Consider the following 26,989-nt stretch of genomic DNA (forward strand, 5'->3'; position numbering starts at 1 on the left):
CACCAAGCCTCAGGCCCCAATTGATCCAGAGTCTTGAGGTTGAGGGAGGTCTTGCCCCCAGCAGTCAGATGGTGGCCAGAGTCTGGGGGATTCGTGGAGACCTTTGTGACCCTTCTGTTCACCAGGGGAGGCCAGTCCCTCCCCTCAGGGACCGTTGGTCTGTGGTTTCCCCCCTGGAGACTGGCTGAACCTCCTCCCCTTTCCTGGGCACAGGGCGGAGTCGGGAGCTAGTATGAAAGAATTGCCATTCGAGGTACAAAGGGAGCGACCCCCGGAAAGCGCATGCGTCTCTGAGGCCCTTGGATCTTCCGTGGCCGGTCTGTTCTGGCCACGGAGAAAATGGCTTAGTTTGTGAGGTGTGAGCCTGCGGGAGCCCGGGCCAGGGGCACAGATCCCCCCGCCTCGTCCCTTCACGTGCCTCCCCGAAGGAGAACAAGACCACATTCCGGGCACCCGTACCAGCTTCCTCCTCCTCCCTGGCCCTCCTCTTCTGGAGTGGGGAAGGGAGGAGGGCCCAGGGAGGAGTCTGTGCTGTGCTCGTCTTTTTCTAAGGCCAAAAGTAACATCTTCTCACCTGGTTTTCTCTTCCTCCCATCCCGAACCCCACAGAGATCCCCGTGGCACCCCCGACCACCGCAGCCAGCAGCGTGGAGGAACCGGAAGGTAGGCGTGTCCTGCTTCGCCGTGGGGAGGGGAGGGGAGGGGGCTGCCACAGGCCTCAGAATCACCATCGGGGCGCCGCTGGGTGTGAGGGGTACCCCTGGGCTGGATCGAGGAGGATGGAAACACAGGGCATTTTCCCGTGATGCTCCCCCCAAGATTAAAGGGAGGGGGGCTTCCTGGTGCCTGTGAACCAGCTTCTCGCCCAGCTGGGGCTGCAGAGAAGAAGGAAGGAGGTGGGGGTGGGGCTGGAAAAGGCACCTTGAGCACAGAACTCAGGGGGACCGGGAACCCGGACCGGAAGAAGGTCACACCCTCAGTGTCCCTCCCCTCCGCCCGGAATCGGGCATTCTCTCCACCGGGGAGCGCGGCCCCAAGCCGCGGCAGAGTGGGCAGCCCACGGAAATCACAGCTCCTTTCACACCACGTGAGAGGCGGTGCAGATGTCACGCAAATACCGTCTGTGCTCGTTTGTTGCCTCGACATGACGGAAGTGACAGAACCCTCTGCCAGATCGTGACTTGTAATCATTACTAAAGAAGCCCGTCTATTCCGTTACTGTACCGTGAAGCTGGGTTTTTGTAAGATATTTGGGTAAGCGTATTTCAGTACGATCAGTCTCCTTTGGTGTTCTGGGTATTTTGTGTTTGCATTTAGAAATGTTGCTGTTGAGGGGCGCCTGGGTGGCTCTGTCAGTTAAGGGTCTGACTTCGGCTCAGGTCATGATCTCCCGGTTCATGGGTTTGAGCCCCACGTTGGGCTCTGTGCTGACAGCTCAGAGCCTGGAGCCTGCTTCAGATTCCGTGTTTCCCTCTCTCTCTGCCCCCTCCCCCCCCCTCCCCGCCCCCAGCGCTCTGTCTGTCTCTCCAAAATAAATAAACGTTAAAAAAATTAGAAATATTGCCACGAGAAAGGGTCCCCAGGAGTCACCAGTCCCCGGTCCAGGAAGGGGTTACACAGCCCCGGCTTTGGGCTCATAGCCTGGCTGGAGGGGGTGCCAGGTGGGGACCAGCCACCCTGGTCAACAGTCCTCAAATCGGAAAGGAGAGAGGAACATTCTAGAAAGTGCCTGTGGCCACACTCCACGGAAAACCAAAAAGATCTCAGTCTTGAGTTGCCGGATAGTCTTCAGTCCCCTTTGGTTGAGCTGCAGGGGACACTTCCAGGAGAAACAGTAATGGGAAAGCACTGGGGAGAGGTAGCACGACCTGGGAGGTGGGATGAGGCTCTTTCTGTAAAAACATAATGCGGGGCGCCGGGGGGGGGGTTCAGTCGGTTGAGCGTCCGACTTCGGCTCAGGTCATGATCTCAGGGTTCGTGGGTTCGAGCCCCGCATCGGGCTCGCCACTGTCAGATTGCGAGCACAGAGCCCGCTTCGCATGCTCTGTCCCCTTCTCTCTGCTCCTCCCCCGCTGGCGCTCTCCCAAAAATAAAGAAAACGTAAAAAAATAAGTAAAAACATAATGTAAAGGCACCTCCTAATTAGTCTAGCTCTGGGGGAGAGCAGTTTTGCAGCCAAAAGATGCTTACATTTAACCGAGTCTTGATTCTTGCTTCCACCATGTGACGTCGGTCATAGGAGAAGTCACCTGGGCAAGCTCCTGGGGGCTTTGGACACGGCTCATCCAAGGGCAAGGTGGGTGGTGACCTCCCTCTCTCTCTCTCTTTCTCTCTTTCTCTCTCTGTCTCGCCTCCCCTTTTCTGGTGCTTGCAGCTTGACTTTATGCCTCATGCAGTGTGGTTTCAGGCTTTTTTTTTTCCTTCCCAATCAGAAATGGGGGGGGGGGGAGGGGGCGGAAATAGAAGGAAAAAACAAATTGTGAGATTCCTGCCCAGGCCGCAAGAAGCTGGTATAAAACATGCGACCATCGGGGCGCCTGGGTGGCTCAGTTGGTTAAGCATCTGACTTCGGCTCCGATCATGATCTTGTGGTTTGTGAGTTTAAGCCCCGTATCGGGCTCTGCACTGACAGTGCGGAGCCTGCTTGGGATTCTCTCTCTCTCTCTCTCTCTCTCTCTCAAAAAGAAATAAATAAACTTAAAAAAAAAAACATGCAATCATCTCTGCTCCGCAGGTAAAAGATTCCTGAGCAAGTACTTAGAAACAGCTGCAGCATCCGCCTTTGCAAAGCCTGCATTTATCAGTTCTTTTCATTTCCTTATTGTGTATTTCCTTTCTTCTCCCCGCACCTTTAAAAGCATGATTTAAATGGAAGCAGGCATTCAACGCCTTTGCAAAGCGCTTTCCTCGTGGAGGGGTTAAGTGGGCAGGTGTGACACCCGCCCGCAGCTTTGGCCAGACCCTTTCTGACCTTGTTGTGCCCCGGGCGACCGGGATCTCCCGTGCTTCCTGCAGACCCGAGGCCATTCCCAGGCCCTGAGCGCCGGACCCTGGAGCCGGCCACCGCACAAAGCTCCGCTCGCCTGTCTCGGCAGGCTGGGATGTCGCGGGCAGGAGGCCAGGGGGCCCCCTGGGAAGCAGGCCTGGGAGCTCATACGTCCAAGACTCTTGCAGTGTTTGAATAGGGAAGGCCTCTGTGCCAGGCTGCCTGAGAAAAGCGTGTTTACTTTTGCCTGCGTAATGGAGGAGAATTAATAAACGGAGAATTTGTCCTAGAAGCTGATGGACATAACCTCGCCCTGAACCCGTTCCCATTGAAGGGCCAGCTCCCTCAGGGAACACTGACCACCTGCTCACGGAGCAGGCTGGGACCCTCTCCCGGGCCGGGAGGTGAGGGATGCCTTGCCCGTGGGAGGTCCGGGGACCCGGGGCCCAGCGGGGAACCGGATAGGAAGGGGATACAGACTGCCCACCCCAAACCTGCCTACTTACGGTCCTAGACACCTCCATCCCGGGGCTAAAAAGGGACCGCCTGCCTCCCCTCGCCCTCCATCACCTCCGCCTCCGGGGTGGTTGTTGATCTGTTTGTTTGGTTTGTGGTTTGGAGCTGGGAGATCTGGGGTTGAGTCTCCACTGGCTGTGAGGCCTCCGAAGGCACTCAGACTTCTCCTGTCTGCCTCCCCCTGAAGAATGAAGGCGAGCTGGGGCCACTGGGGCCCTCCCTGCCCTGCCTCTCCCGGTGGCAATGACCTTCGGGTCATGCCTGCTGGCTGTCTCCGTGCCTCTGGTGACGGGCTTCTTCCCCAGCCCCTTGCAGAGCTTGGTGTGGGCAGAGGTACTGGGGTGAAGAGTTGACGACGGCTGGGGAAGGCCTGGTCTTCACGTTTGCCACTTTTGCTCTGTGGCTCACCCTTTTGGGGGCCTGCACCCTGCCTCCTGCTCCCGAGGCCCCAGATCCGGGCAACCAGCCCTGCAGAGACATCCCGTCCACGGAGCCCAGTGGCCGGAGGAAGGACTCCACCCCCAGGTGTGGGTGTTGGGCGGGGGGTGACCTTAGATGTGTCTCATCTGGTCGCCTCTTGATACTTCTATTTTTTTTTTTTTTTTCATGGAAGGAAATTGGGTTTATATAGACCTGCCATCTGGATGAGCCTGGGTCTTTCTCCTTTTGGGGTTTTTGTTTTCCAAGTGAAGGAATAGCTTGGGTGAGCGTGGAAAAAACCACCTGGTAACACTTGAATGCGGGTATTGGCCAGGTGTTGGGGGGCGGGATGGGGGGCCGACGGAGCACTGACCGAATCAGGAGCCTGAGACCCCTGAGTTGTGCCTGATCTGGTTTCCTGAGACAGTAGTCCCGCCTCCCGTCCCGCCCCAACCCCAACCTTATCCACACAGGACACGTTTCAAGACCCCCAGTGGATGCTTGCACCCACAGACAGTACGGAACCCTATACGTACTCTGCTCTGCCCCCTACGTGCATACCTGTGTTAGAGTTTGAGTAATCAACCAGGCACAGTAAGAGACGAACAACGTAACTCACAATAAAACAGAACAGCTACGGCGGTATGTGTAACGCAAGACACGCGAATGTGGTCGGTCTCTCTCTCAAAATAATCTTACCGTCCTGCGCTCAGCCTTTGTCTTGTGAGGCTGGGAGGTGATAAAATGCCCCCGGGATGGGACGAAGGAGGTGGGCATAAGGGTGACGTGACACTGCTGACCCGATGACACATCAGAAGGGGGATCGCCTGCTTCCGGACCGTGGGTGACCAAAACCGCGGATAAGGGGGCCCTGCTGTGATAATAGCCCTGCCTCGTAGGGTCGCCGTGGGGGTTGCATGAGATGAATCCGGGTGACGGCTCTGGTTCAGCGGTGGGCTTGTCATATGCTCAGTGAAAACCCAGTAGGACGGCAGGGACAATGCAGGGTCTCCCGATGGCTCATGGGGAAGGCAGGATTACCGTGTGGGCTGTTGGCATGAGGACAGGTGTACGGGGTCAGCTTGCTGGGGGTGGGGCTCTTGAGAAGACCTTGGGAGGGAACGGGTGGTGTTGCCCGAGACAGGCCGGGGACTGCTGGGTGCCCTCGTCGCACAGCCTTCCCAGCAGCTGCTGTTGGACCCTAAACCTAGCAGGGAGCCGAAAACTGGAAGTCAGTTAAGGGCCAAGCGCTTGGCTTCACGATAACCGAAAGGTGGAGACAGCCCAGATGCCCATCGTCGCAAAAGTGGCTCAACGCAGCGCGGCTTACCCAGGCCTGGACTAGCGTTCTGTCAGAAAAAGGAACGGGATACCGTGAAGACGGTGTGCGGAGTGGAAGATGCAGGAGACACACGGCCACATGGTGTATGATCCCACTTACGTGAAATGCCCAGAATGAGCAAATCCACGCACCGAAAGCAGATTAGTGGTTGCCAGGGACTGAGAGTGGGGAGGAACAGGGAGTGACGTTTGACGGGTACAGGTTTTCCTTTTGGGGTGACGGGAAGGTTCTGGAACTAGATGGTGGTGACGGGTAATATCGTGGATGTGCTCGATGCCACTGAATTGCCCCAATTTAAAAACGGGTGATGTGGTAAAATTTTATGTTATGTGTATTTTACCACAATTAAAAAAAAAGAAGTCAAATGTTTAAAGGTCACAGTCAAGAGTGAAGTGAACCTAGTTGGTTTGGGGCGGGCTGAGTGGAGAGCAGGAGCCATGGGGACAGGGCTCTGGGGCCTGAACAGCAATGGGGGACATGCTTGCCCTCCAGTCCCCTTGCTCACTGGGAGAATTTGAAGGTCAAGGGGTGCCTTCTGGCACCTCCACACTTTATCTCCCAGCTGGCGTGGCTCAGCCAACACGGGGTTGATGGCAGACGTCCATCTGTCGCTTTCCAGATGTGTGGCAGCGACCATATCCCCTCGTGTTATATAGAAAAAGTCTGGCCACGTTGCCTGCATCGTCTTTCTCCCTTTGGAGCCACCAGGGAGGGATGTGTTCCCCGGGCCCTGAGTATTCCTGGTACAGGGGAAAGGGACCCGTGGATCCAATGGGGGTGGAGGGGAGGACTCCTGGAAGGAGCTGAGACCGGGGACCACATGGGCAGCCCATGTCACCTGGAAGAAGAGGGTCTGCAAATTGACTGAGGCCCTGGTTTTTTCCAAGCTGGCATGGAACAGGATGTTAGGCTGTCCGGAATCAGCTGTGTAGGTGAATTTGCCATCAGATAAACATCATCCCCAGAAGAGGTTGGACCAGGTAACCAGGAGCAGATTTTGGCTGCATGAAGCAGGGGAAGGAGACGGCATTTATGTAATGCTTACTCGGTGCCGGGCACTCTTCTCAGTCATTAACCATTAACCAGCCCTTCCACCCGGATGAGGTAGGTATTGCGATGAGCCCCCATTTTAAGCAGGAGACACTGAGTCATAGAGAGGTTAAGAAGTCCCAGGAAGCAGTGCAGCTGCAGCCACATTCCAGCCAAGGTCCCCCGGCCTCCGAGTCTGCGAGTGGCGTTGACCTCTGTGTCATTCTGCCTCCGGTAGTTATGCTGGTTGGTCAGTTTCGGGTAATTTTCTGGTAATTCCTGACGGCGTGGTAGCATCCTTCCAAGAGAGGAGACAAACCCGTGCAGCAGCGAGGTCGGAGGACGGAGGTGGAGGTGGAGGGGCAGGCAGTGAAAAGCTTCTGTCCTTTGCAGGTGCCAGTTACAGCGGCTCTAGGAAGCGTGTGGCCGGTTGGCATGTGGGGCTGGCGTGGCTGAAGCCACTGGTTGTGGGTGTGGAGGACCACGCACGACTCGGTCCCTGTGGTCACAAGGCAGCCCCGAGTGAGACAGGGCAGATGGGTCAGCTTAGATGATAGAACAGTTTGGATAGGGGAGCAGGTGCGTTTCACACACACACACACACACACACACACACACACACACACACACGCGCGTGCGCCCAGGATGAAATTTGCATTATAAAAACATGCCTTTTCCAAAATCGAAAAGAAAACCCTCTACCACTGGTAGGAGGAGGGCAGGGAGGCCACTGCAAAGTTAACATTCAGAGGGCAGGAACTTTTCTTCTATATCAACAGGAACTACTTACAAACAGTGTCCCAGTGAGTGAAATGTTAAGGGGATGTCTGGCCTGTAGTGTTGCTCATTGATTAACTCATTAAAAAATTTTTAATGTTTGCTTATTTACTTTGAGAGACAGAGTGAGCACGCACTCACACACATGCAGGAGTCGGGGAGAGGCAGAGAGAGAGGGAGAGAGAAAGAGACAGAATATCCCAAGCAGGCTCTACGCTGTCAGCACAGAGCCTGGTGTGTTCATAGGCTCGGACCTGTGAACCGTGAGATCGTGACCCGAGCCTAGCCAAGATCAAGACTTGGGTGCTTAACCGACTGAGCCACCCGGGCATCCTCAGAATGTATATTTTTAAAGAGGGTAAAACTTTTCCAAGGGACATTATGGAAGACCAGGGGAAAAAAAAAAAAAAAAAAAAAAAAAAAAGGAAGGTCTTACTGTGCTCTGGGTGGGGGAGACTGAACACTGTAAAATGTCACTTGTCCCCTAAATAAGTTTAACGTGATTCTAGTCAAAATCCTAATGGGATAGGACATGGTCCTTAAGTTCGGCTAGAAAAATAAATGAGTACTAATAGTCAAGAATTTTTTGAAAAGAAGAGTAGGGAAGGGTGATGTGCCCTCCCAGATTTTTACAATATTGTAACCAGGGTATTTAAATTAGTGTGATAGAGAAATCACAAAAGCTGAGTAGAAAGTCCAGAAATAGACTCAAATGTAAACATAAGAACTTAGTAGGTGGTAAAGCTATGATTATTTCTCAGTGAGGAAAGGAATCAGTGCTGGGAAAACTGCCTATTTTTTAAAAAAAATAACAATAAATGAGATTTCTGCTTCATGCTATAAACCAACATAAATCCCAGGATTAATAATTTCTGTATTTTTAATGAATCCTTAAAAGTTCTCGAATAAAACATATCCATGTCAGTGTAATCTTGGGGGTGAGGAAAGCTTTCTAAATATGATATAAAAGTCAGACATCATAAGAGGAAAGATTTTAAGTGGCTAAAAATGAAAACTTCGGTACATCAGAACTCTCTAGAAGCAACAGAAAGACAAACTAAGAGCTGAGAAAAATATTTGTGACATAGAGGACCAAAGATTAATATCTTCAATAAATAAAGAGTTCTTATAATTCAATAAGAAAGGGTGGGGAGAGAGATTCTAATACAAAATTGGGCTGACAAAATGAACTAGAAATTCAGAGCATTTGAGCAAATGGCAGTAAGCATCTGAAATATTATACTTAGCTAGTAATTAAAAAAAAAACAACATTAACAGGAATGGCATTTCAAAAGGTATTAAATTGGTAACTATTTACAAAACAAAAAGTAATTCCCTGTGTTGAACGGGTTGGAGAAACAGATTCGTCCACTGTGGTTATGGAAGGGCAACCCGGTACTACTTTTGTGAAGGATGATTTGGCATCGTGTATCAAAATGTATCTTTGACCCCATCCCTTCATTTCTAGGAATTTAGCCTAAGGAAATAGTGATGCATGCCAAGATTTAGCTATAAGGTTGTTATTACAGCGTTGTTTATAATAAAATAGGGGAAGAACCAGCTGTCTTTCAGTAGAGTTTTACTTACTCAATTATGGGATATCTGTGTAATTATGTTGCAGGAGAATATTCAAATATGAAATGGAAAAATATAGTATATTGCCAAAGCACATTACACAGGGAGGGTCAACTCTGGTGAAGAATTGGACCAGACGCCTGATTAAAGATAAATCGATTCTGGGGGCGCCTGGGTGGCTCAGTCGATTAAACGTCTGACTTCAGCTCAGGTCATGATCTCTCAGTTTGTGAGTTTGAGCCCCATGTCAGGCTCTGTGCTGACAGCTCAGAGCCTGGAACCTGCTTCCGATTCTGTGTCTCCCTCTCTCTCTGCTCCTCCTTCACTCGTGGTCTGTCTCTGTCTGTCTCAAAAATAAATAAACGTTAAAAAAAATAGAAAAATAAAAAAAAAAAGAAATGGGTGCATTGGAGCCTTTAAAAAGCGGGTTTTCTCACCTCAGCAAGGAAATTCTGTGTTCACCCAGGAAAGGTTTGCTAATCCGTTTTCCATGGAAAATTTAGCCGAATCTAGAATAAAATTTATCTCGAATTCTCAGTTTTACTATAAATTACTATATTTTGGAATTAACGTGGCTTAACCAGTTGCTACACGGTTTTTGTTTTTTTTTTTTTATTTGAGAGAGACAGAGAGAGAGAGTGAGCTGGGGAGGGGCAGAGAGAGAGAGAGAGAAAATCCCAAGCAGGCTCCACACTCCGTGCAGAGCCTGGCACAGAGCTCGATCCCACGACCCTGCGATCGTGACCTGAGCTGAAATCAAGAATCAGATGCTCAACTGACTGAGCCACCCGGGCGCCCCCAGTTTTTAAACTTCTGTGAAAACCTCAGAGACACAGAGAGAACAGAGGGGGGACATCCACATTCCTATTGCCTAGACTTAACAATGAACGTGTTGTCCCATTTGCTTCAACATGTTTTCCTGAAATAGTTTCATCTATCTATCTATCTATCTATCTATCTATCTATCTATCTATCATCTATTATCTATCTAATCTATCATCTATTATCTATTATCTATCTCTATATCTATTATCTATTATCTCTCTCTATCATCTATTATCTATCTATCATCTATTATCTATCTATCTATCATCTATCTATTATCTATCTACCTATCATCTATCATCTATCTATTATCTATCATCTATCTATCATCTATCTATTATCTATCATCTATCTATTATCTATTATCTATCTATCATCTATCTATCTATCATCTATCTATCTATCATCTATCTATCTATCTATCTATCTATCTATCTATCTATCATCTATCTATCTATCTATCTATCTATCATCTATCTATCATCTATCATCTATCTATCTATCTATCTATCTATCTATCTATCTATCTATCATCTATCTATCTGTCTTGAGAGAGAGGAAGGGAGAGAGTATGCATACAGGGGGGCAGAGAGAGGGGAGAGAGAGAGAGATCCTAAGCAGGTTCTGTGCTGTCAGCGCAGTGCAAGGGGTCCGGCCTGAGTGTAGGCCCACCCTGTCACTTGGGGTGGGGGTAGGGGGCAAGAGCTCTGAGCTTCCTTCAGGGGGATGTCCCTGAAGAGAGGCACCTTCACAGTGGAGGGGACAAGGGAATGGGACAACATCGTAAATCCTTGCTATGTGTCTCCATGGTGGGAGTGTGGAGACATTGTGCAGTGACCTAAGGTGTCCATCAAGGAGGAGGGTGTAAAGCAGGGTTTCTCAATCCCAGCATGGCTGACAGAGGGCCTGGAAAATTCTTAGTTGGGGTGGATGGGGGGCTGCCCTGGCCTCCACCTTCCAGACAGTTGTGATAGTCAAATGTCGCTGGGGGACGAAACAACCCCCAGAACACCCCAGGAAAGGAGGCCAGAGGCTGAGCTCAAGGGACATGGGGCCCGTGTGTGGGACCTGCTCTCTGCACCCTGGCTGGGGACCAAACTCATCCCACACCGAATCTGTTGGAACGAATGGTATTGCCATTTTCTTTGACCACTGGTGACCCACAGAAACGGCCACTTTGGAGGGTCCAGCTTACTGTTTGGCTCCTCTGGGCCAGGAGGCCCTGCTCTGGGCAGCCTTTGTGAAGCTGTCCTCTTTCCTTCCTTCTCTGTTTGTCCGTCTCTGTGTTTCTCTGCCTTTACTTCTGTCTCTCTTCATCACCCCTCTCCACCACCTTTCTTATTCCTTCTCTTTCCCGGTCTCCTCCCCCTCCCCCTTTGCTCTCCCCCATTGGGGGTCTGCACAAAGGGCTGGGGCAGAGGTCAGGCTGGGGGTGAGCAGGGCCCAGAGAGCACTGCCACCCCCCACCCCCTGCTTGGGGCCTCAGTCGCCCCAGGAAGCACAAAGGAAGCCATTTGCATAGCGGGTCCCAGGACCCCATTGTCTCCCCATGGCTGGCCTCTGCAGGTGGAAGATGATAAAGGGATAGCCTGGGAGGCCAGAGGAGCAAGCGGGGGTGGAATATTTAGCCCTTCCCGGGAGCTCTTCCCACTGGAGACTCAAGGGGATGGCCGATGAGAAATGGGACAAGTGACAGGTGTCAGAGAGAGAGGCGATCGGAATCCCGGGGGCCCGCCCCTGTGTCACAGATATCACAGGGTCCTTGTTGGCAGGGGCAGGGTGGGGGCAGAGGCCTAAGCCTCCCTGGGGGGGTTCCTCTCGAGGCCTGGGGCTGGGCGCTGGTGGGGGGGGGGGCGGTGCGCACCGTAGCTGGGCTGTGCGGGGCTCCCTGGCCAAGCCCCTGAGCTCACCGTCCGTCCTCTCTGGTCAGGATCGCGGTCGGGCTTGGCCCCTCACAACCTCCACAACCAGTGACCCGGAGCAAAGTAAGCCTCCCCGCCCCAGAGGTGGGCGTTAGGCAGCCCCCACAGCCGTCCCTCCGATTTCTTAAATACCTTGCCAGGTTTAAAACCACTCCAGACCGAAACTAATCGTAATCGTAGTGATGGATTAGTCTGCCAGCACCACCACAAGAGAACACCGGAGACCGTGCGGCCTGAACAACAGAAGTTTCCTTTCTCACTGTTTCCGGAAGCTGGAAGCCCAAGATCAGGCCGCCGGCGTGGTCGGGTTCTGGTGTGGACCCTCTTCCTGGCTTGCAGACTGCTGAGCCGCTGTGTCCTCACCCGGTGCACCCGGCCAGGAGAGAGCTCTCTGGCGTCTCTTCCCATAAGGGTCTTGATCCCATTGTGGGGATCTTGGTGGGATACCATGCAGGCTGTAGTAGGTTGTAGTCTGTAGCCACAACTTTAAATCCACAGTTATTTACTTAAGAGCATGGATTTCGTGACCCTTCCCCCCGCCACCCCCAATGAAAGTGTCTTCCGGGCCACTTGATGGTTTGGGGCTCAGTCTTCTCAATGAAATGAAGCCAAATGAGCTACGTGATCTATCCGACGCCTCCCAGCTGAGAATCCCGGGGCGCCCCTCTTCCCGCCTCCTTCAGGGCGCCACGCTGGTGGTTGGGAATTGGCCCTGGTGGGAATACTAACACCTTGGCAGTTAGCACATGCGACAGATCGAGGCTTTTTCTCCCCAGAGCGTTGGTTGTTACGTTTTTCTCCGCATTTTCTCCGAAGGGCATCCCGGGCATGGAAGTTTGGATCTCGATATCCGGTCTGGCGTCCACATTTGACAGGTGGGGGGGGGCTGAGGCCCAGAGGGGGACAGTGACTTGCCCCAGGTCACACAGCAGGTTGACGGCAGGACCCCAGGGGCGGATCCAGGTTTGCCAACGTTTCATTTACTGAGGTGCCTCAAGCAAGCGTCCTTCCGAGGAGTGAGCCGTCGGGAGAAATCTGACATTGGGGCTCGGAAGAGATTCCTTCTGCTGGAGACGGGTTCGACACTCATGAACTTTGGGGCAGCAGGTTTGGAAATGAGAACAGCTTGGAAATTTCCTTCCAGCCCAGCTGGGTTAGGCTTCAGCCACTGCCCTCTTCCCTCCAGCTGCTCCCACAGAGAGCGCTGGACTGTGGCTCATACCACAAATGTCCGGCTTGAAGAAAGGTTAAAGGGCTGGACGGTTATACCTGCCCGTGTAGCTAGCCATAGGCTGGGGACTGCCTCCCCCCATCCCCGGGAGGGGGCGTGCCACTTTCCAGATATTTCCAGTAGAGTTCCCATCAGCCCAGGGCAAGCCTTCAGAGAAAGTGTGAGCGGGAGCCATTAGGCTTCAGCACCTGCAGCGGCCAGAGGTGGGTGTGCTGGCCCCGTAAGGGGGCTCTGGGCAGGGTACCAATCACATCTGCTCTACTGGGTAAGCTATTTGAGGGGGACACACGTTTTACTGGGACTTGGGGACCCTCTGTGGATTTCTCTCTTGTCTACTCCAGCCACCCCACACTGTATAAAGACCTGGTGGTTATCCCCTGGGGCCCCGTGTCCCCACTCTGGTACCCAGCCAGTCACTCAGTAATGACAGTGTTGCTTAGGGTGGGCCTTGTGCTTCAGCAAGAAGCCCCAGTGACCCAACGCAGGTGTTCCTGGCGGGGCGGCTCCGTTCCAAGCAGTGAGTCGGGGGTCCAGGCTCCTTCGGTCAGGAGGTTCTGCCCTCCCCTAGGGCCTTGGGGTCATCACTGGTTTGGCAAGAGAGAGCTTAGGGCAGCAGGAAGGAGGCTCAGAAGGGCGTCCCTTCTACCTGTGTCCCATTGGCCAGAACTGAGTCACCTGACCACACCTGCTGCAAGGGATGCCGGTTAATGTAGTCCGTAAGCCCAGGAGGAGCAGGAATGGCTGACGCTTTTTGCCACAGACCTTTGTTCACTGTCCTGGCCTCAGGGGCATCTGCAGCCATCCAGTTATTGGCACTGGAAAGAAACAGTTAAAAACGTGAGGGCCTTTTCTCTGTGTAGGAAGGACAAGGGACCTGTGTGCTGCCCGACAGCTGCCCGGATTTGGGGTGCAGACGCACCCGGGAAAGTACACAGAGGCGACGCTGGGTTCCACGGCATGGCCTCATTGGCAGTGGCTTCACCAGCTGGGCCAAACGGCCAACCAGGCAGCCGGTGGATGCTACGGGGCTACAAGCATCCCTCATTCATGACCTTCCCAGGGAGCCCCGGCTTAGCCTCCCCCTCCCCTGCTCCCCCCCGAACCACCCTTCAGTGTTGACGGCCGCTCCAGGCCGTGTCCACCATTGGCTCTGGCTGGACGGGTGTATCGACAGCCAACTGGATCCCCATTGGGACAGCTTTGTTTTCCCTGCCGAACACAAAATCCCCTGTTCATTCAGAGAGCCGACAAGGAGACCCCGTGGGGCTGGCCCTGTGGGAGCAGATTCCGGTGAATGCAGCGCCCGAAAGGCGGCCGCTTATTAAAGGCGGATACACAGGATAACTCTGCCCTCCAGGCGGGAGCCAGAATGGGGGGCACAGAGCTGTTACAGCGGATTAGCAGCCGCAGACTGACGGAGACAGGTGCAGCCTTGCCTGCAATTTGGAAGGGTTTATGAAATACTGATCCCGTGCTCTATAAATCCTTCCCTCGACCTCATCTGGGCTGCAGGCTGAAAATGGGGATCTCTTTGGAGTCCCCCCCCCCCATCCCCAACATTCCTTGGGAATTCTAGTCCGAGGGTTGGTGCGCTTGTCTGTTCATTCATCCATCCGTGGCACGTTCACCGAGGGCCTGTATTAGGGCCTGTGCTGGGGTTACGGGGAGGATGGAACGCGGGGCCTGAGTTCAGGGGACCGTGGTTTACTGTGTGAGAAAGAGGCATAGATCGCTGAATCTGATTCAGGCTGTTGCCTGTCACGGTAGAGCCAGGCATCCCGCGTGGCCTTGCGTGGGCCTCCCGATGTCAGGCTTCGCCAAGAGCCTGCTGGGTCTGTTCTACCTCGTCCAAAGCCTCAAGTCCAAGGTGCCTGTCATCCCTCCAGGCGGGCTTTTGTTTCCTAATGGCAGATAAAGAGAATCAGGGGCAAGGCTAGAAATTTGGGGTCCTCCAGCAAAACCTCTGGAAAGTCCATCTAATGTGGCAGACTTTATACCTTGAAGAAAGCTTAGGGAGCCGTATTCCTCTGGCTCTGATGCAGATTCGGTCTCCGTGTCTCTCCCTCATGTAGAGACGGGACCCCCGCCATCTGCCCCAGCCAGGCAGCCCCCCTCATTAGGCGAGGCAGCTCAGCTCTCTGCAGTGAGAAGACATCTCTGTCTATACTCTCGAGCGGCTTTCCAGAGCTCATGTCTGGTGCAAGAGTTTTGATCTTTGATTCGGACAAGATATTGGAACTTGTTCAGTGGCTCAGGGTTTAGGTGAGCATGTTATAGTGGGGGTGGGGGCTGAAGGGGGTGGCTTGGACCTCAGGCCTACCGTAAAGCCTGCTCTCCCCAGGGCAGAGGCGCATGAAATCAGTGGGCTCTGAGGAATTCTCCTTGGCGGGGGCACAGGTAGCTGTTGCCCGGTTTCTAACAGGAGCTGGTGCTTGTGGGTGCCAGGAACAGAGCTAAATGGTATGTGCCACACGTATGCCCCCCAAACCCAGGGGTGAAGGCTGGCTGGTCTCTCTGCACCAGAATTGTCCCGGCCGCCTCTCCAGCGGGCACGTCGGGTGCAACCATTGGCGGATCTGTGGGATGCACAGCCAGGCCTCTGGTTCCCTTAGGTCTGTGGGTGGTGGGTGGGAGTCAGGAGGCCCTCCAGGACTGGGGGACAGATGTGGAGCATCTGCTGGAAATCTGGGAGTTCCTGGAGCCTGAAGAGGTGGTTACGACATGAAAGACTGATATAAAAAAAACTTGACTGTCTTGTGCAAGCCTAGACGTGTCCAGATGGCAAGGGCAGGGGGGGGATAAGTCCAAGTTGTCCACTGGCCCCTTGGTGACGTCCAACCTCTAGGCCCTGCAGTGGCTCAGGGGAGAGTAGCTGTGCCTCCCCCTGGAACATGCAGACTCCTAGAACCTTCTGCAGGAGGAGCATCTGTGTCTCTGATTACCTGGAGTCTTTCTTGATTTCTTTTCTTCCCCAGAGCAGACACACAACCTTCCTTCTCCACGTGGGAAGGTTAGCAGGGCTGGGTCTCGACAGGGCGGATGGCAGTGTTTGCCACGGGTCTTGCCCTGCTGGGGAGCGAGCGGCCCCCATAAATACGGTTTGCAGACAGCTAATGCCATGCAACTCTTTTGCGTTTGATCATCTTGGAGGCAGATCTTTCCCAGACGCATCGCCGACTTTCCTGCTCGGTGAGCACTACCCGTTGAACGTGATTTCACCTTTCAGGATGTTGCAGGGGTTGCAAGAAGGGGTCGTGCTGTGATGCGGCCACAATCCCGAAGCTTCTGGGCCGTGGTAGGGACTGTTTGCCTCTGTTCAAAGTGGCCCTTAGGTATCCCACATCTGCTTGTCTAGGTCTCCTACTTTTGTGCGTCTTCTTCTCCTTCTCTTGGCCACCTGTTCCTTCTTCTCACCAGTGGGCCCATCTCTAGAGGGTCCCCCACCATTTAAATATATACATCCTTCCATACCGTGTTCAAGGAGCAGTGCTAACAACACTTATTATCAGAGTCCGTGAAGGAAGGATAATTAAACTATGAGCGGGGGCCCCCGGGTGGCTCAGTGGGTTAAGCATCCGACTTGGGCTCAGGTCATGATCTTGAGGTTCGTGAGTTCAAGCCCTGTATCGGGCTCCGTGCTGATGCCTCCTTGGGATCCTCTCTCTCCCTCTCTCTCTGTGCCCCCCAAACGTGCACACGCACATGTGCATGTGTGCTCTCTCTCTCTCTCAAAATAAATAAATAAGCTCTAAAGTATAGCAAAGACCCAAAGGGATTGCCTTTGTAAGGCAGTTGGGCCATCCAGACCTGTCCCTTCCTGGTTCTCCCCTATATTCCAGAGAACTGAGATAAAGAGACCGGTGGCCTCCACTTGAGAGGGATTTTGTAGCCAGGAAGCATTTCCACACCCAACCCAGACGCCCAGGAAGAGGAGACAGGAAGAGCCCCCTTGGTTCTCACTTTGGAGAACTGAGGAACAGGCAGGTTCAGAAGAGAGGCCAATGTGGTGGGGCACCTGAAAGCCATGCTTTTGGAGCTTGAAGGACCCAGGGAGGCTTGGAAGGGAGGGGGCGCTTTCTTCGAAGGTCTTGCGGGCTGATTTGTTGGTTACACAGGTGGTGGGCACGTACGGGCTGGAGCTGAGACCACCGGGGGGAGAGACAGAAACAGGTGAGGCTCAGCTCACAGAAGTCCTGTGCAGCCCCAGGATCAGCACTGAGGCAGATTCAGGCTCCAGGATGGCCACGGGGAGGTGCCAGGATGGGCCGACCTTCAAGCAGGTGGCCCCCCTGTGGCCTACGTCCAGTCAGTGGCAAGCGAGAGAATGTGTCGGCTTTCCCACAGGGCGACCGGAACGCCTTGGTTGAGTTCTGAGGTTGATTAGTGATGTCTGCCGTGAGCTCAGCCGGGGAGACTGTTGGTCCACCTGCTGCCTGGTGGCTTCCCTGCCCCACCCAGCCTTGGGCTCCACCTGTGTCTTCCCCAGCAGCCCTCGTTGTCTTTTTTTTTCCGGAGACAGGTTGTTGATCATCAAGCCTTTCGTCTAGGAGCCCCAAGTTTCATGCCTGCTTTCCTCTTTTTCTCCTTTGCACCGCCTGGACTCCCGTTTACAGTAAGAGCCGGGAGCTCATCTGCCAACTCGTTGGGGGAAGGAACTACTCCCGAAACAGCTGTGGCAAGAGGAGCAGGAGCCTCCTCCCTCCGTGGGGCAGCTCTTGAATGTGGCCCGCCTGCCCCTTCCTCTCCCTGGCAGCCTCTGGGACCACAGCTGCATGTTCGAAGGCCTTGGCTGCTGGGACGAGGGGCAGGGGCGCGCCGGTGGAAAGGGTGTGGTTCTGCCCGAGAACCGGAAGCTGAGAGGATGGGCCCTGGAGCCCCTGGCTCGGGGTGGGGGCAGGGGAAGGGGCATAGCTCAGTGGTCATCGGGTTGTCCTTGGCTTTGGGGACAGAGGTTCTTCCGACGTGGGGTGAGAGGCAGCTGGTGTTAGCAGAGGCGAAATGCCCGTAGAGGCCGTTACGTGGCTCGGACGGGGATGAGGGAGGGCTGCCCAAGTGGAGACTTAGCACCATCCCAGGTGTTCCGGCTGGACGTGGGCTGGGCCCCAGCTGTGTGCGCCCCGTGGACCGCACTCAGCAGCCGTCTGAGGCCCAGGCAGGATCCGCAGGCGGGGAGCCGGCTGACCCCAAGGCCCGTGGGGCTGGTGGCAGAGCAGGGTCTGGGGCCATCTTTGCCGTCGAATTAATCCCCTTGGCGTGGTTCACGCCAGCTGGGGAGGACTGGGGGTGGGCGGCCAGGGGTCAAGAGAAAATTCTGGACGTCCAGGAGCTGGTTCGGCGTGCCGAGCTCTCCTGCCTCCAGTCAGGAGCGCTTTTTGCAGCCCCGAGGGCTCTGGGCAAGAGGCTTTAATCTAATTACATGCTTTATTTGAGCCAATTTGTTTTCCAATCCATCTTGTTCAGCAAGAAGAAAGAGCGCGCTGGGGACTCATGGCACCCTCTTGTTCCGAGGGGAGAAGAGGGGCTGCTCTCTTGCCTCACGTGGGCCAGTGCAGCCCCTGACCCTCCCCCAGCCCGGCCACCCCGCCCCCAAACCGGGCCGCCTTGCAGGGAGGGGCTGGGGGCTGGCCACCTCTTTCCTCAGCCCAGGGAGGGAGAGCCCGCTTGCGGGTCCCCTCTTCCGGGAGTCCAGTGCGCCTGCCTCTTGCGTCAGGCTGACCGAAGCAGGACAGGCTTCTGGGCGGGCGGTGCGGGAGGGGAATGCTCGTTCCCGTGGGGTCGGTCCGGCCCGGAACCTTCCTGGCCTCCTCCTGCGAGGGCTGCCCTCAGCATCCCAGGCCCAGGACTTCAAATCTGCAATTATATTTTCGTATTAAAGCAGCAGCTTTAGGATCTGTGTTTTTTTTTTTTTTTTTTTTTTTAGTTTATTTATTTTTGAGAGAGAGAGAGGGCGCGAGCAAGTGGGGGAGGGGCAGAGAGAGGGGGAGACACAGAATCCGAAGCAGGCTCCAGGCTCCGAGCTGTCAGCACAGAGCCCCATGCTGGGCTCGAACTCACGAACTGCGAGAGAGATCACGACCTGAGCAGAAGTCGGACGCTTAACGGACTGAGTCCCGCCAGGTGCCCCAGGACCCGTGTGCCTAAAGTCTAAACAAAACACCAGCGTCCTTCCACCCTCCCCGGAGAGGGGAGATTTATCAGCTCCAGTCTACTCCCAGGCCTGGAGCCTCCACTCGTCCAGGCTCAGCTTTTGTGTTTCGCGGCATTTTCCCCAAATTGTCTTTCTCCAGCCTCCCTCCAGCAGCCCGCTTCGGGCCTGCGTTTTTACACAGACTTGCGTTTTGGGGCGGGGTCCCTTGTAGGGCCTGGTGCCTCCCGCCCTCGGACAGGGGAGTGCCGAAATTGCACGGAGCCGTGGTGTCAGCTGAGCCCCCCTTTTATTCACCTCACTCAGCAAATATTTATCGAGGGCTTACATGTGTCCCAGGCCCCGGGGAGAGGGCGGCGAACAAGGCAGCGGCCCCTCGTCCTCCGGGAGGCAGGGCAGAAAATCAACACACCGAATTGAATCGTGTGTAGCTTCTAGCCCTCTGTGACAAGTACTGGGAAGAAACCAGATCCCCCAGAGATGGGTTTGCTTTTTGGAGCAACCATAGGTCAGTCAGTACATATTCGAGCGAGCAATTTAAGAAAAGAAAAAAAGAAAGAAAAAGAAATTCTTTTCATTGGGTGCGCCCACAATACACCGAGATTCGTTTTCTTGTCCTGGTCCTTGAACCGTAGTAAAAAAATAAGGGTAGCTTACGTGTTTTAGAGCTTAGCATGTCGTTAGATCTTTAGAGGGTTCCGTGCATTTAATACACGAGCAACCCGAGGTTCAGAGACATGCAGTGACACACCCAAAGACACACAGCTTGAAAGTCATGGAGCCAGTCCTCTGGGTTCCTCGACAGCCACCTGCTAAGTGCCCCTCAGTCCATCAGATTCTGGGGTGGACCGTTCCCAGTGGATTGAACCCCGGGGTTCGGGTAGAGACAGACACTCCAAAGGGAACAGGCCAGGACCCGCAGAGGAGCCCCCGGGTGCGGAGCTCGAGGGGGCTGCTGTTCAGATCCCAGCGGCGCGTCTCAATACGGGCAGTAGGGCACCCTGATTTCGGGTGCCCCTCAAGCCCTCTCCAGCCCAGCTTGTGCTGCTGTCGCAGAGCTTAGCCGGTTTAAGGGACGCCCCAGCCTTTCTCAGGGTGTCACGGGGATCATTGCAAAGGGGGCTGACTGTGTCTCTTGCTTGGGGACCCTGTATCTGCGGGTTTGTGTGTCCCAGCAGCATCTCACAGGGGCAACTGCATTCGGCTGGTGTTACGGTGCCACGGCCGGTGGGTTCAGCCAGCACTGTGCCCGGTGCTGGGACCGAGGTCCGGTGCACCGCCAGGAGACGTGGCAGACAGGCTGTTCTGGACCGTGAGATAGGCGCTCGGAACGCTGGCTGCCCGCTCTGGGTCCAGAAAGATGGTGGGGGCAGACGCGCTCGGGTGCCCAGACCCCACCGTGCCACCTGCTGCTCGGTGGGGGTCAGTTTTATAGTCTGTGCTGAAGCCCAGGTCCAGTCACCCTACCGGTCCGGCCCCACCTTTCCCCCTGCTCATCGTTCACTGTCGTTCAGCTGGGGACCCGCTTAGGGGGTGCTCCGAGGGCCACGCCCCCTCCGCAGCGCCTTCTTCTCCCCGAGGTCCCAGCCACGAAGGTCCTGTCCCAGAGAAGCCGTCTCTGACGCTGCACCACTGTCACTTCCTCCTAAATCCCGCGTGTGGGCAGGACGGTTATTGTCATTGCCGTGCCCCTATTTCACTGATGGGGAGACTGAGGCTCGGAGCAGTTAAGGGCCCCAGATCACTGGGCTGGGCATGCGATCTCGTTTTACAAGAAGCAGCTGCTTCCCCTGGAGCTCCTCTCTGGGGCCAGAAGTGGGGCCGGGCCCGTGGTGGGCTGCAGGGGGGTCTCGGAAGGAGAGTATCTGAAGTTGCAAACGTCGGGGTTTGCTATCTGGGAAGAAAGGAGGGTGGGTGCCGGGGAGGCTGTTCTGGATCCGTCAGACCCGGGTCTGATGGTTGAGCCTCTCTAGGGGAAAGTACGGGAAAACAGGGTCCTGGCTGGGCTTGGCACAGCGCACATGTCTCCACCCATGCGGGTGCAGCAAGGGGACCATCTGGGAAGCCCTGGGCGCCGGTGGCCGGAGCCGGGGAAGGGGCAGAAAGGCAGGGCAGGGCTTACCTTGGAGCACGGGGAAGGGTCCGGAGCACCAGCCTCGGCTCTAACCCGCTGAGCCCCGGGCCCCCAGCTTCATGCAGGAGGACGATCCAGTTCACCCCACTGTGGAGCACACACCCGTGTCCACACTTCCTCACCGGAACGTGTCTCTGTGGTCCTTGACGAGGGATGAGGCTTGTGGGGCGGAATGAGAAGGCTTGGGAACTGGCTCTTCGTGAGGACAGTCCAGAGTGGCGATCACGTTGCGGTGGCCTCAGCTGTGAAGTGCTGTCTGGGCAGCCCGGGGCAGGGCGGGGCGGGGGCCCATCCCGTCCCTGCTAGTGAGAGGGTGAGGGCCAGCCTCCGTCGGTGCAACTTGAGACCCTGTACCCAGCAGCCCCCAGCCACCGAGGCTGGGCCGGAAGCCCCTGGTGGCTCTGCGTGACGTTTAAAATAGAACCCAATCTGTATCTGGCTGCACACGGCCTGTCAGACTGTGTGAGTCGCATCTCTGCCTCTGTCTTCATTCATTCTGTGCAGGGCACCCCAGCCTGCATTCAGTCCCTGGGCTGTGCCAGGCACTTGATCCTGCCTCAGGGCCTTTGCACCGGCTTTTCTTCCGACTTGGAACCCTCTGCCCTCAGATCTTCATGCCCCGCCTCCTTTGCACTGTTTAGGTCTCCGGGTTGTTTTATCCCATAAATAAGTGGTCCCCATCCTCACCGAAGAAGGGACTCGCTTCGGAATATTTTTAGTGTTCCTTTCTTCTGAACACGAGAGTTGTATACTCATTACGGTAAAACTAAAGATACAGATAAGCCAAAGCGAGAGCATAAAAACCAACCCTAGTCCCGCCAGGCAACGTTTTGGTGCATGAGATACTCTGCTAGAATAGAATTCAAACCCTTGCCCAGGTCGACAAGCCCCCAGGGACCCCCTGCAAGCAACGCAGTCCCACCCCGTTCACCAGCTCCAGGCTCCCCTCCTTTCTGTGTCTGTGTCCCGCCTGGCCCTTTGCCGCCCTGTGTGCCTCACAGAGCTGAGTCCTTGTCCTCCTAAATGCCACCTCCCGCGGACCGACCTTCATATCTGAGTAGGTCTCCGTTCCCGCCCCCGTTCTCTACTGACACGCGCCGCTCACGTCTCCCTCCCCTTTATGAGTGCCACTCTTTGATGGGCGTGATTACGCTCATGTTGTTGACCTGTCTCCTCCCGCTGTGAAGCCTCCCCAGCGTTTCGTGAGCCTCACTGACCACCCAGCGCCTCCCAGAGCTGGCCACATGGAAATTGCTTAGCAAGCTCTTTAAGTGAGTGGATGGATGATAAATCCGTAGAAGTGGGGGTGCCACGTCAAAGGGTGTGCATTTTTCCAGGGTCTTGACATTTCGATGCCGGTTGCACTCGAGGAACATTAACTTGCGCCCTTGCCACGTTGTGCGTGTGTCCGTGTGCGAGTTCGTGAGCCAAAAGTCCTATATTCCCGTGGATTTAAGTTGCATTTCTTTGATCACTTGAGATTGCCCATTTTTACATCTCCTTGTCCCTTTTATCCCCCTCTCTTGTGAATTGCCTGTTTCTCTCTTTTGATTTTTAGCTTGCTTGTCTTATCGATTCCCAAGAGTTCTTTACATATTAAAGACCCCCATCCTTTGCTATCTATGTCGCAAACACTTTTGGCTTTTTTCTAGTCGTTTGCTTTAAAGGTCACAGGCACCCGGTGCCTAGCTCCTCTGCCGGGCCGTTCCTGGGGGCTGCCTTATTTGGGGGAGTCCTAGGCATTTCTGCCCCCGAGCCCAAAGTCAGAAGGGCATTACGTTGTAGAGGCAGGTAGGGCTGACAGAGCGGATTGGCAAGACCAGCACAGGCTTAGAGAGATGTCCGGCCTGTGACCCTGGCTGTCCCCGAGAGGTGGCTGTACCCTGGGTAAAGGGCTTGTGGGTGGATATACTAGGAAGGTGGTCTTACTTCGGGGAGAGTCTTTAAATCACCTGCAGCCTTGGATGGAGGGGGGGGGGGGGAGTTGGCTTCACGAGGAGTGCTTCCTCCACCCTCCCCACGCCTTCCCTACAATGGCCTAATTTATGAAGCCCCCGGGCGCCCACCGTGTGCCAATGGGACTCTGGCCTGAGGAGGTCTGAGTGGCTTTGTGGCTCTAGGTCGGGTGGAGCCCAAACACACTTTCTCCGGACAGACTGGCCTCACCTGCCTTTTGTCAGCTGCTGGTGGACAGAGTGGCCCAGTCGAAGTGGATGGAGCCAGCCAGGTGTCCCTCCTAGCCCTGCCCCCTGAACTTTTCCACCCTGGCCAGGTGGCGGTGGAGGGGGGTGGGGGGTGGGGACCAGGAGCCCCCTCCCCTGCGCCCAGCAGCTCACCCAGCCCTGCAGGTCTCAGCCTGGGGCTGGACCGCGGTGGCTGGTGTCCCTTGCTCGTTACCCCCACCTTCCCGAGCCTGACAGCCCAAAAGCAGAGAGGCAGGGGTGCTGCTCAGAGCGAGACCTTGGCCAGCTCCCCGCCCTGCTCCGAGGGAGGTGCCAGATGCAGTGCCCCTGGTTCCAACGGGGGGACGCTGGGCCCCGCCTGCCATATGCTCGGAGATGAGCCTCGATCTGGCGAGCAGGCCTGCCCAGCAGGATTTTTGGCACCTGGGGCACAGGAGGCAGACCAGAGGGGTGAGCTGCCCGAGGTGGTAGGAGAGGACAGGAGCGGCTCAGCCGCTGGGATTGGGCCTGTAGGGCCCCCTCTTGGCTCTTGGCTGCGGGCTGGTCCGGGGAGCAGGTGGGGGGAATAAAAGGGAGGTCGGCTGCTCCCAGGAGGAGCCAGGACGCCAGCCGGCCAGGATGGGCCTGCTGCGAGCTGCAGACGGCAGCCTCCGGGCCTCGGCGGCTCTCTCTGGTCCCTGCGTCCGTCCCTGGCCGTCCCCGTCTTTCCGGGGAGGAGGATGGGACTGGCAGGTGACCCTGGCATAGGGGCCCCTGCGGATCTCACTGTACTGATCCGTACCCTCAGTTCGAGCCCCAGGGGGTCCCCCGAGAGAGCGGGGGGGCCCACCCCTCACTCTCTGCTCCTGTGCGGAGACACCCGGGGGGCCCGGCCACTGGCCCGGCGAGGACGGGACCCTCTTTCCTGAGAGTCATTTGTGCCGGGCACAAAACGCGGGGTCGGCTGCTGAATGAGATCAGTCAGCTGGTCTGCAGGGTCTGTGGGTGCACACGCTCCTGCTGGTTTTCATATCAGCGTCGAACCAGTAGGACACTGCTTTTCCCTTTTTTTTTTTTTTTTTTTTTAAGTTGAAAAATGATCGATTTTAGGGACTTTCACACGGTCCTGCTAACCGATTTCCACCTTTTTCTGTGTTTCTGCCCCAGATCAAGTAACATCAGATCCAGGGTTTTCTGAAGATGAGTTCTCTCTTCTTTAGTCCGACTTGGTCATTGACATTTTCCTAAAAAGTAATGCCTTTCATTCAGTGTCCAAGATTTCAGCCTAAAGCTGTCTACGGTAGCTTTATACTTTGTAAAATGTTCTTTAGACCGTGGGTTGTACTGCTCTCCTCATTACTTCCTGAAGCGTATCTGAGGTTTCTCTCTTAATTCATAATTAGACCTGACAGTGTTTTGTCTGGTCTTCGTTTGCTTGGTTTGTTGTTGTTGTTGTTGTTGTTGTTGTTGTTGTTTTGGGTTTTTGTTTGTTTGTTTTGTTTTTTGTTGTTTTTGTTTTTGCTGGAGTTTATTGGTTCGGGGGCTTTCCTGAGAGTCATTTCTTGGGAGTGTTTGCATCTTGTGAGTTTTTCTGCTATTCTGTCCCACTACTTTCTACTTCTGTTGTTAATCTTTTCCCCCAGCTCCCTTCAGATGTTGTTTTGCTCACTTTCGAACTTCTAGAGTCGAGTGCGTTTGTTTTCATTGTTTTCCGTTTAAGAATAAATCCTGTTTATTACGATGTGGTTGGGAAATGTGGCCTGTACATTTCCAGCTCTTTTGGAATTAATTTAGCATCCTTTTACTGCTTATGTGTCTGCCCGTTCCTTTGTGTGTTGCTAATACCTTTTGGTTAATATATTTCAATAAGATATTATTCCACACAGAACATTCTCTCCATTTTTATTACTGGGCGAACTTCTTTGTTACTTAGTGATGAACATAACTTCCTTAAAGAAGCTTACAACTTCTTTCAGTGTTGTAAGCTTTGAAAACAAACTGCTTCAGGGGTGCCTGGGTGGCTCAGTCAATTGAGTGACTGACTTTTGATTTCAGCTCAGGTCAGAATCTCATGGTTTGGGAGTTTGGGAGTTCGAGCCCCTCATCTCTCTCTGTGCTGATGGTGCAGAGCCTGCTTGGGATTCTCTCTTTCTGCCCCCCCCCCCAAAATAAATAAACTTGAAAAAAAAACCCAAATTGTTTCATTTAGTTATGTGCCGCTGAAATGGTTATATAATATTTTTTAATCCATTTTTCAGTAGAGGGGTTGACTCCATTTCCAGTTGTTTTCTATAACAACTGTAATTCCTCTTCTGTAATTTTGATTAACCTCAGTTGCTTTTTATATATTCCACTTTTTCTATTTTTCTTTTTCTTTTACATAGTTCCTATGATTATTAAAAAAAATTTTTTTTAAGTAATCTCTGCACCCGATGTGGTGCTCGAACTCACAACCATGAGATCAAGCAAGAGCCTCACGCTTGGTACACCTGGGTGGTTCGGTTGGTTAAACGTCCAACTCTTGATTTCAGCTTAGGTCATGGTCTCATCGTTCGTAAAATTGAGCTCCTCATCGGGCTCTGCATTGACAGTGCAGCGCCTGCTTGGGATTCTCTCTCCCTCTCTCTCTGCCCCTCCCCTGCTTGGTCTCTCTCTTCCTCAAAATAAATAAATAAACTTTAAAAAAAAAAGTCACATGCTCTACTGACCTCACCAGACAGGCGCCCCCATATTACCTATAACATATTTCCCGTATTCTCTGGTGTTTTGTGGTTGCCTTTGAGTTTTTTGAAAGCACTATTTGATCTAATGGCTTTTATTTGTTAGAGTCAAAAATGAAACAGCATCTCTTAATTTTTACCTACTTAAGACTAAGAATTGTATCCCCACCCCATTCTACTGCTTAGTCTTTGTTAATATGATCTAAAATTTCAGGCTACGTTTTATCGTTATTCATACGCATATGTCCTTATATATACTCATTCACTGATGTTCTCTTTCAAAAATTTAAAAATTATTTTGAGGGGTGCCTGGGTGGCTCAGTTGGTTAAGCATCTGACTTCGGCTCAGGTCATGATCTTGTAGTTTGTGAGTTTAACCCCCACATCCAGTTCTGTGCTAACAGCTCAGAGCCTAGAGCCTGCTTTGGATTCTGTGTCTCCCTCTGTCCCAGCCTCTCCCCTGCTTGCACTCGGTCTCTCTCTCTCAAAAATAAATAATAACCATTAAAATTTTTTTTTAAAATTATTTTGATATTTGCTTTCAGTTTTAGAACCAAATATGAAATGTCCACAAGGGCTGGTTTCAGAGCCCATCACCGGTGCATTCATACTGTACAATCTCATCAAGGCTCACCAAGACTTCCCCTCTTAAACTCTTACTTTTGATTCATTTCATGGTTGTTTGGAAAAAATTCTCGAGTATCTCCCTCAGAAAAGGATACATGATTGGAATATTGTCTGGGATCTTTCACACTGAAGAACACCTTCTGTTCTTTGCGGTGTGCACACATATGAGACAGTCTAGCTGGGTATAAAAATCCTAGACCAACAGATTTTCCCTCCTCCTATGAGCATTGTTCCATGGTCATCTGGCCGGCTTCTTGTTGTTGATTTTTCATCCATATAGAATTTTCTCTCATCCTGGTATTTTGTATGTCGTGCAGAGACATGTCTGAGTGTTGGTGTCTTTTCCTTGGTGTTTTTCCAAAACATCCATGAACCTTCTCCCTTTGTGTATGTAGGTCTGCCTTTAGCTCAAGAGCCCAATCTTTGATTCTTGTTTCTGTTCCACTTGACTTCTGCTGCATTGTCTCCCGCTCCACTATCTCTCTTATATCCTTACCACTTTCTCTTTTGTGGTTTCTGTGTCTTTAACCTTTTCCTCTAGAATTCACGAGTGTCTCTCCAGTTTATTCTCTCTGTGT

At 53.6% G+C, this 26,989-nt stretch overlaps 1 protein-coding gene across 5 annotated transcripts in view; it reads left to right on the plus strand.

Annotated features, from left to right (window-relative positions):
• Positions 1–26,989, plus strand: part of NTN1 (netrin 1) — a 191,477-nt gene that overhangs the window by 139,180 nt on the left and 25,308 nt on the right. For all 5 annotated transcript variants that reach the window (XM_060647290.3, XM_060647289.3, XM_060647287.3 and 2 more), the window contains exon 5: positions 610–663. In XM_060647290.3, coding sequence (XP_060503273.1) covers positions 610–663 — 54 coding nt within the window. The remainder of the gene's footprint in view (positions 1–609; positions 664–26,989) is intronic.

The sequence above is a fragment of the Panthera onca genome, chromosome E1 (assembly GCF_046562875.1).
Source record: "Panthera onca isolate mPanOnc1 chromosome E1, mPanOnc1 haplotype 2, whole genome shotgun sequence".
Classification (NCBI taxonomy): domain Eukaryota; kingdom Metazoa; phylum Chordata; class Mammalia; order Carnivora; family Felidae; genus Panthera; species Panthera onca.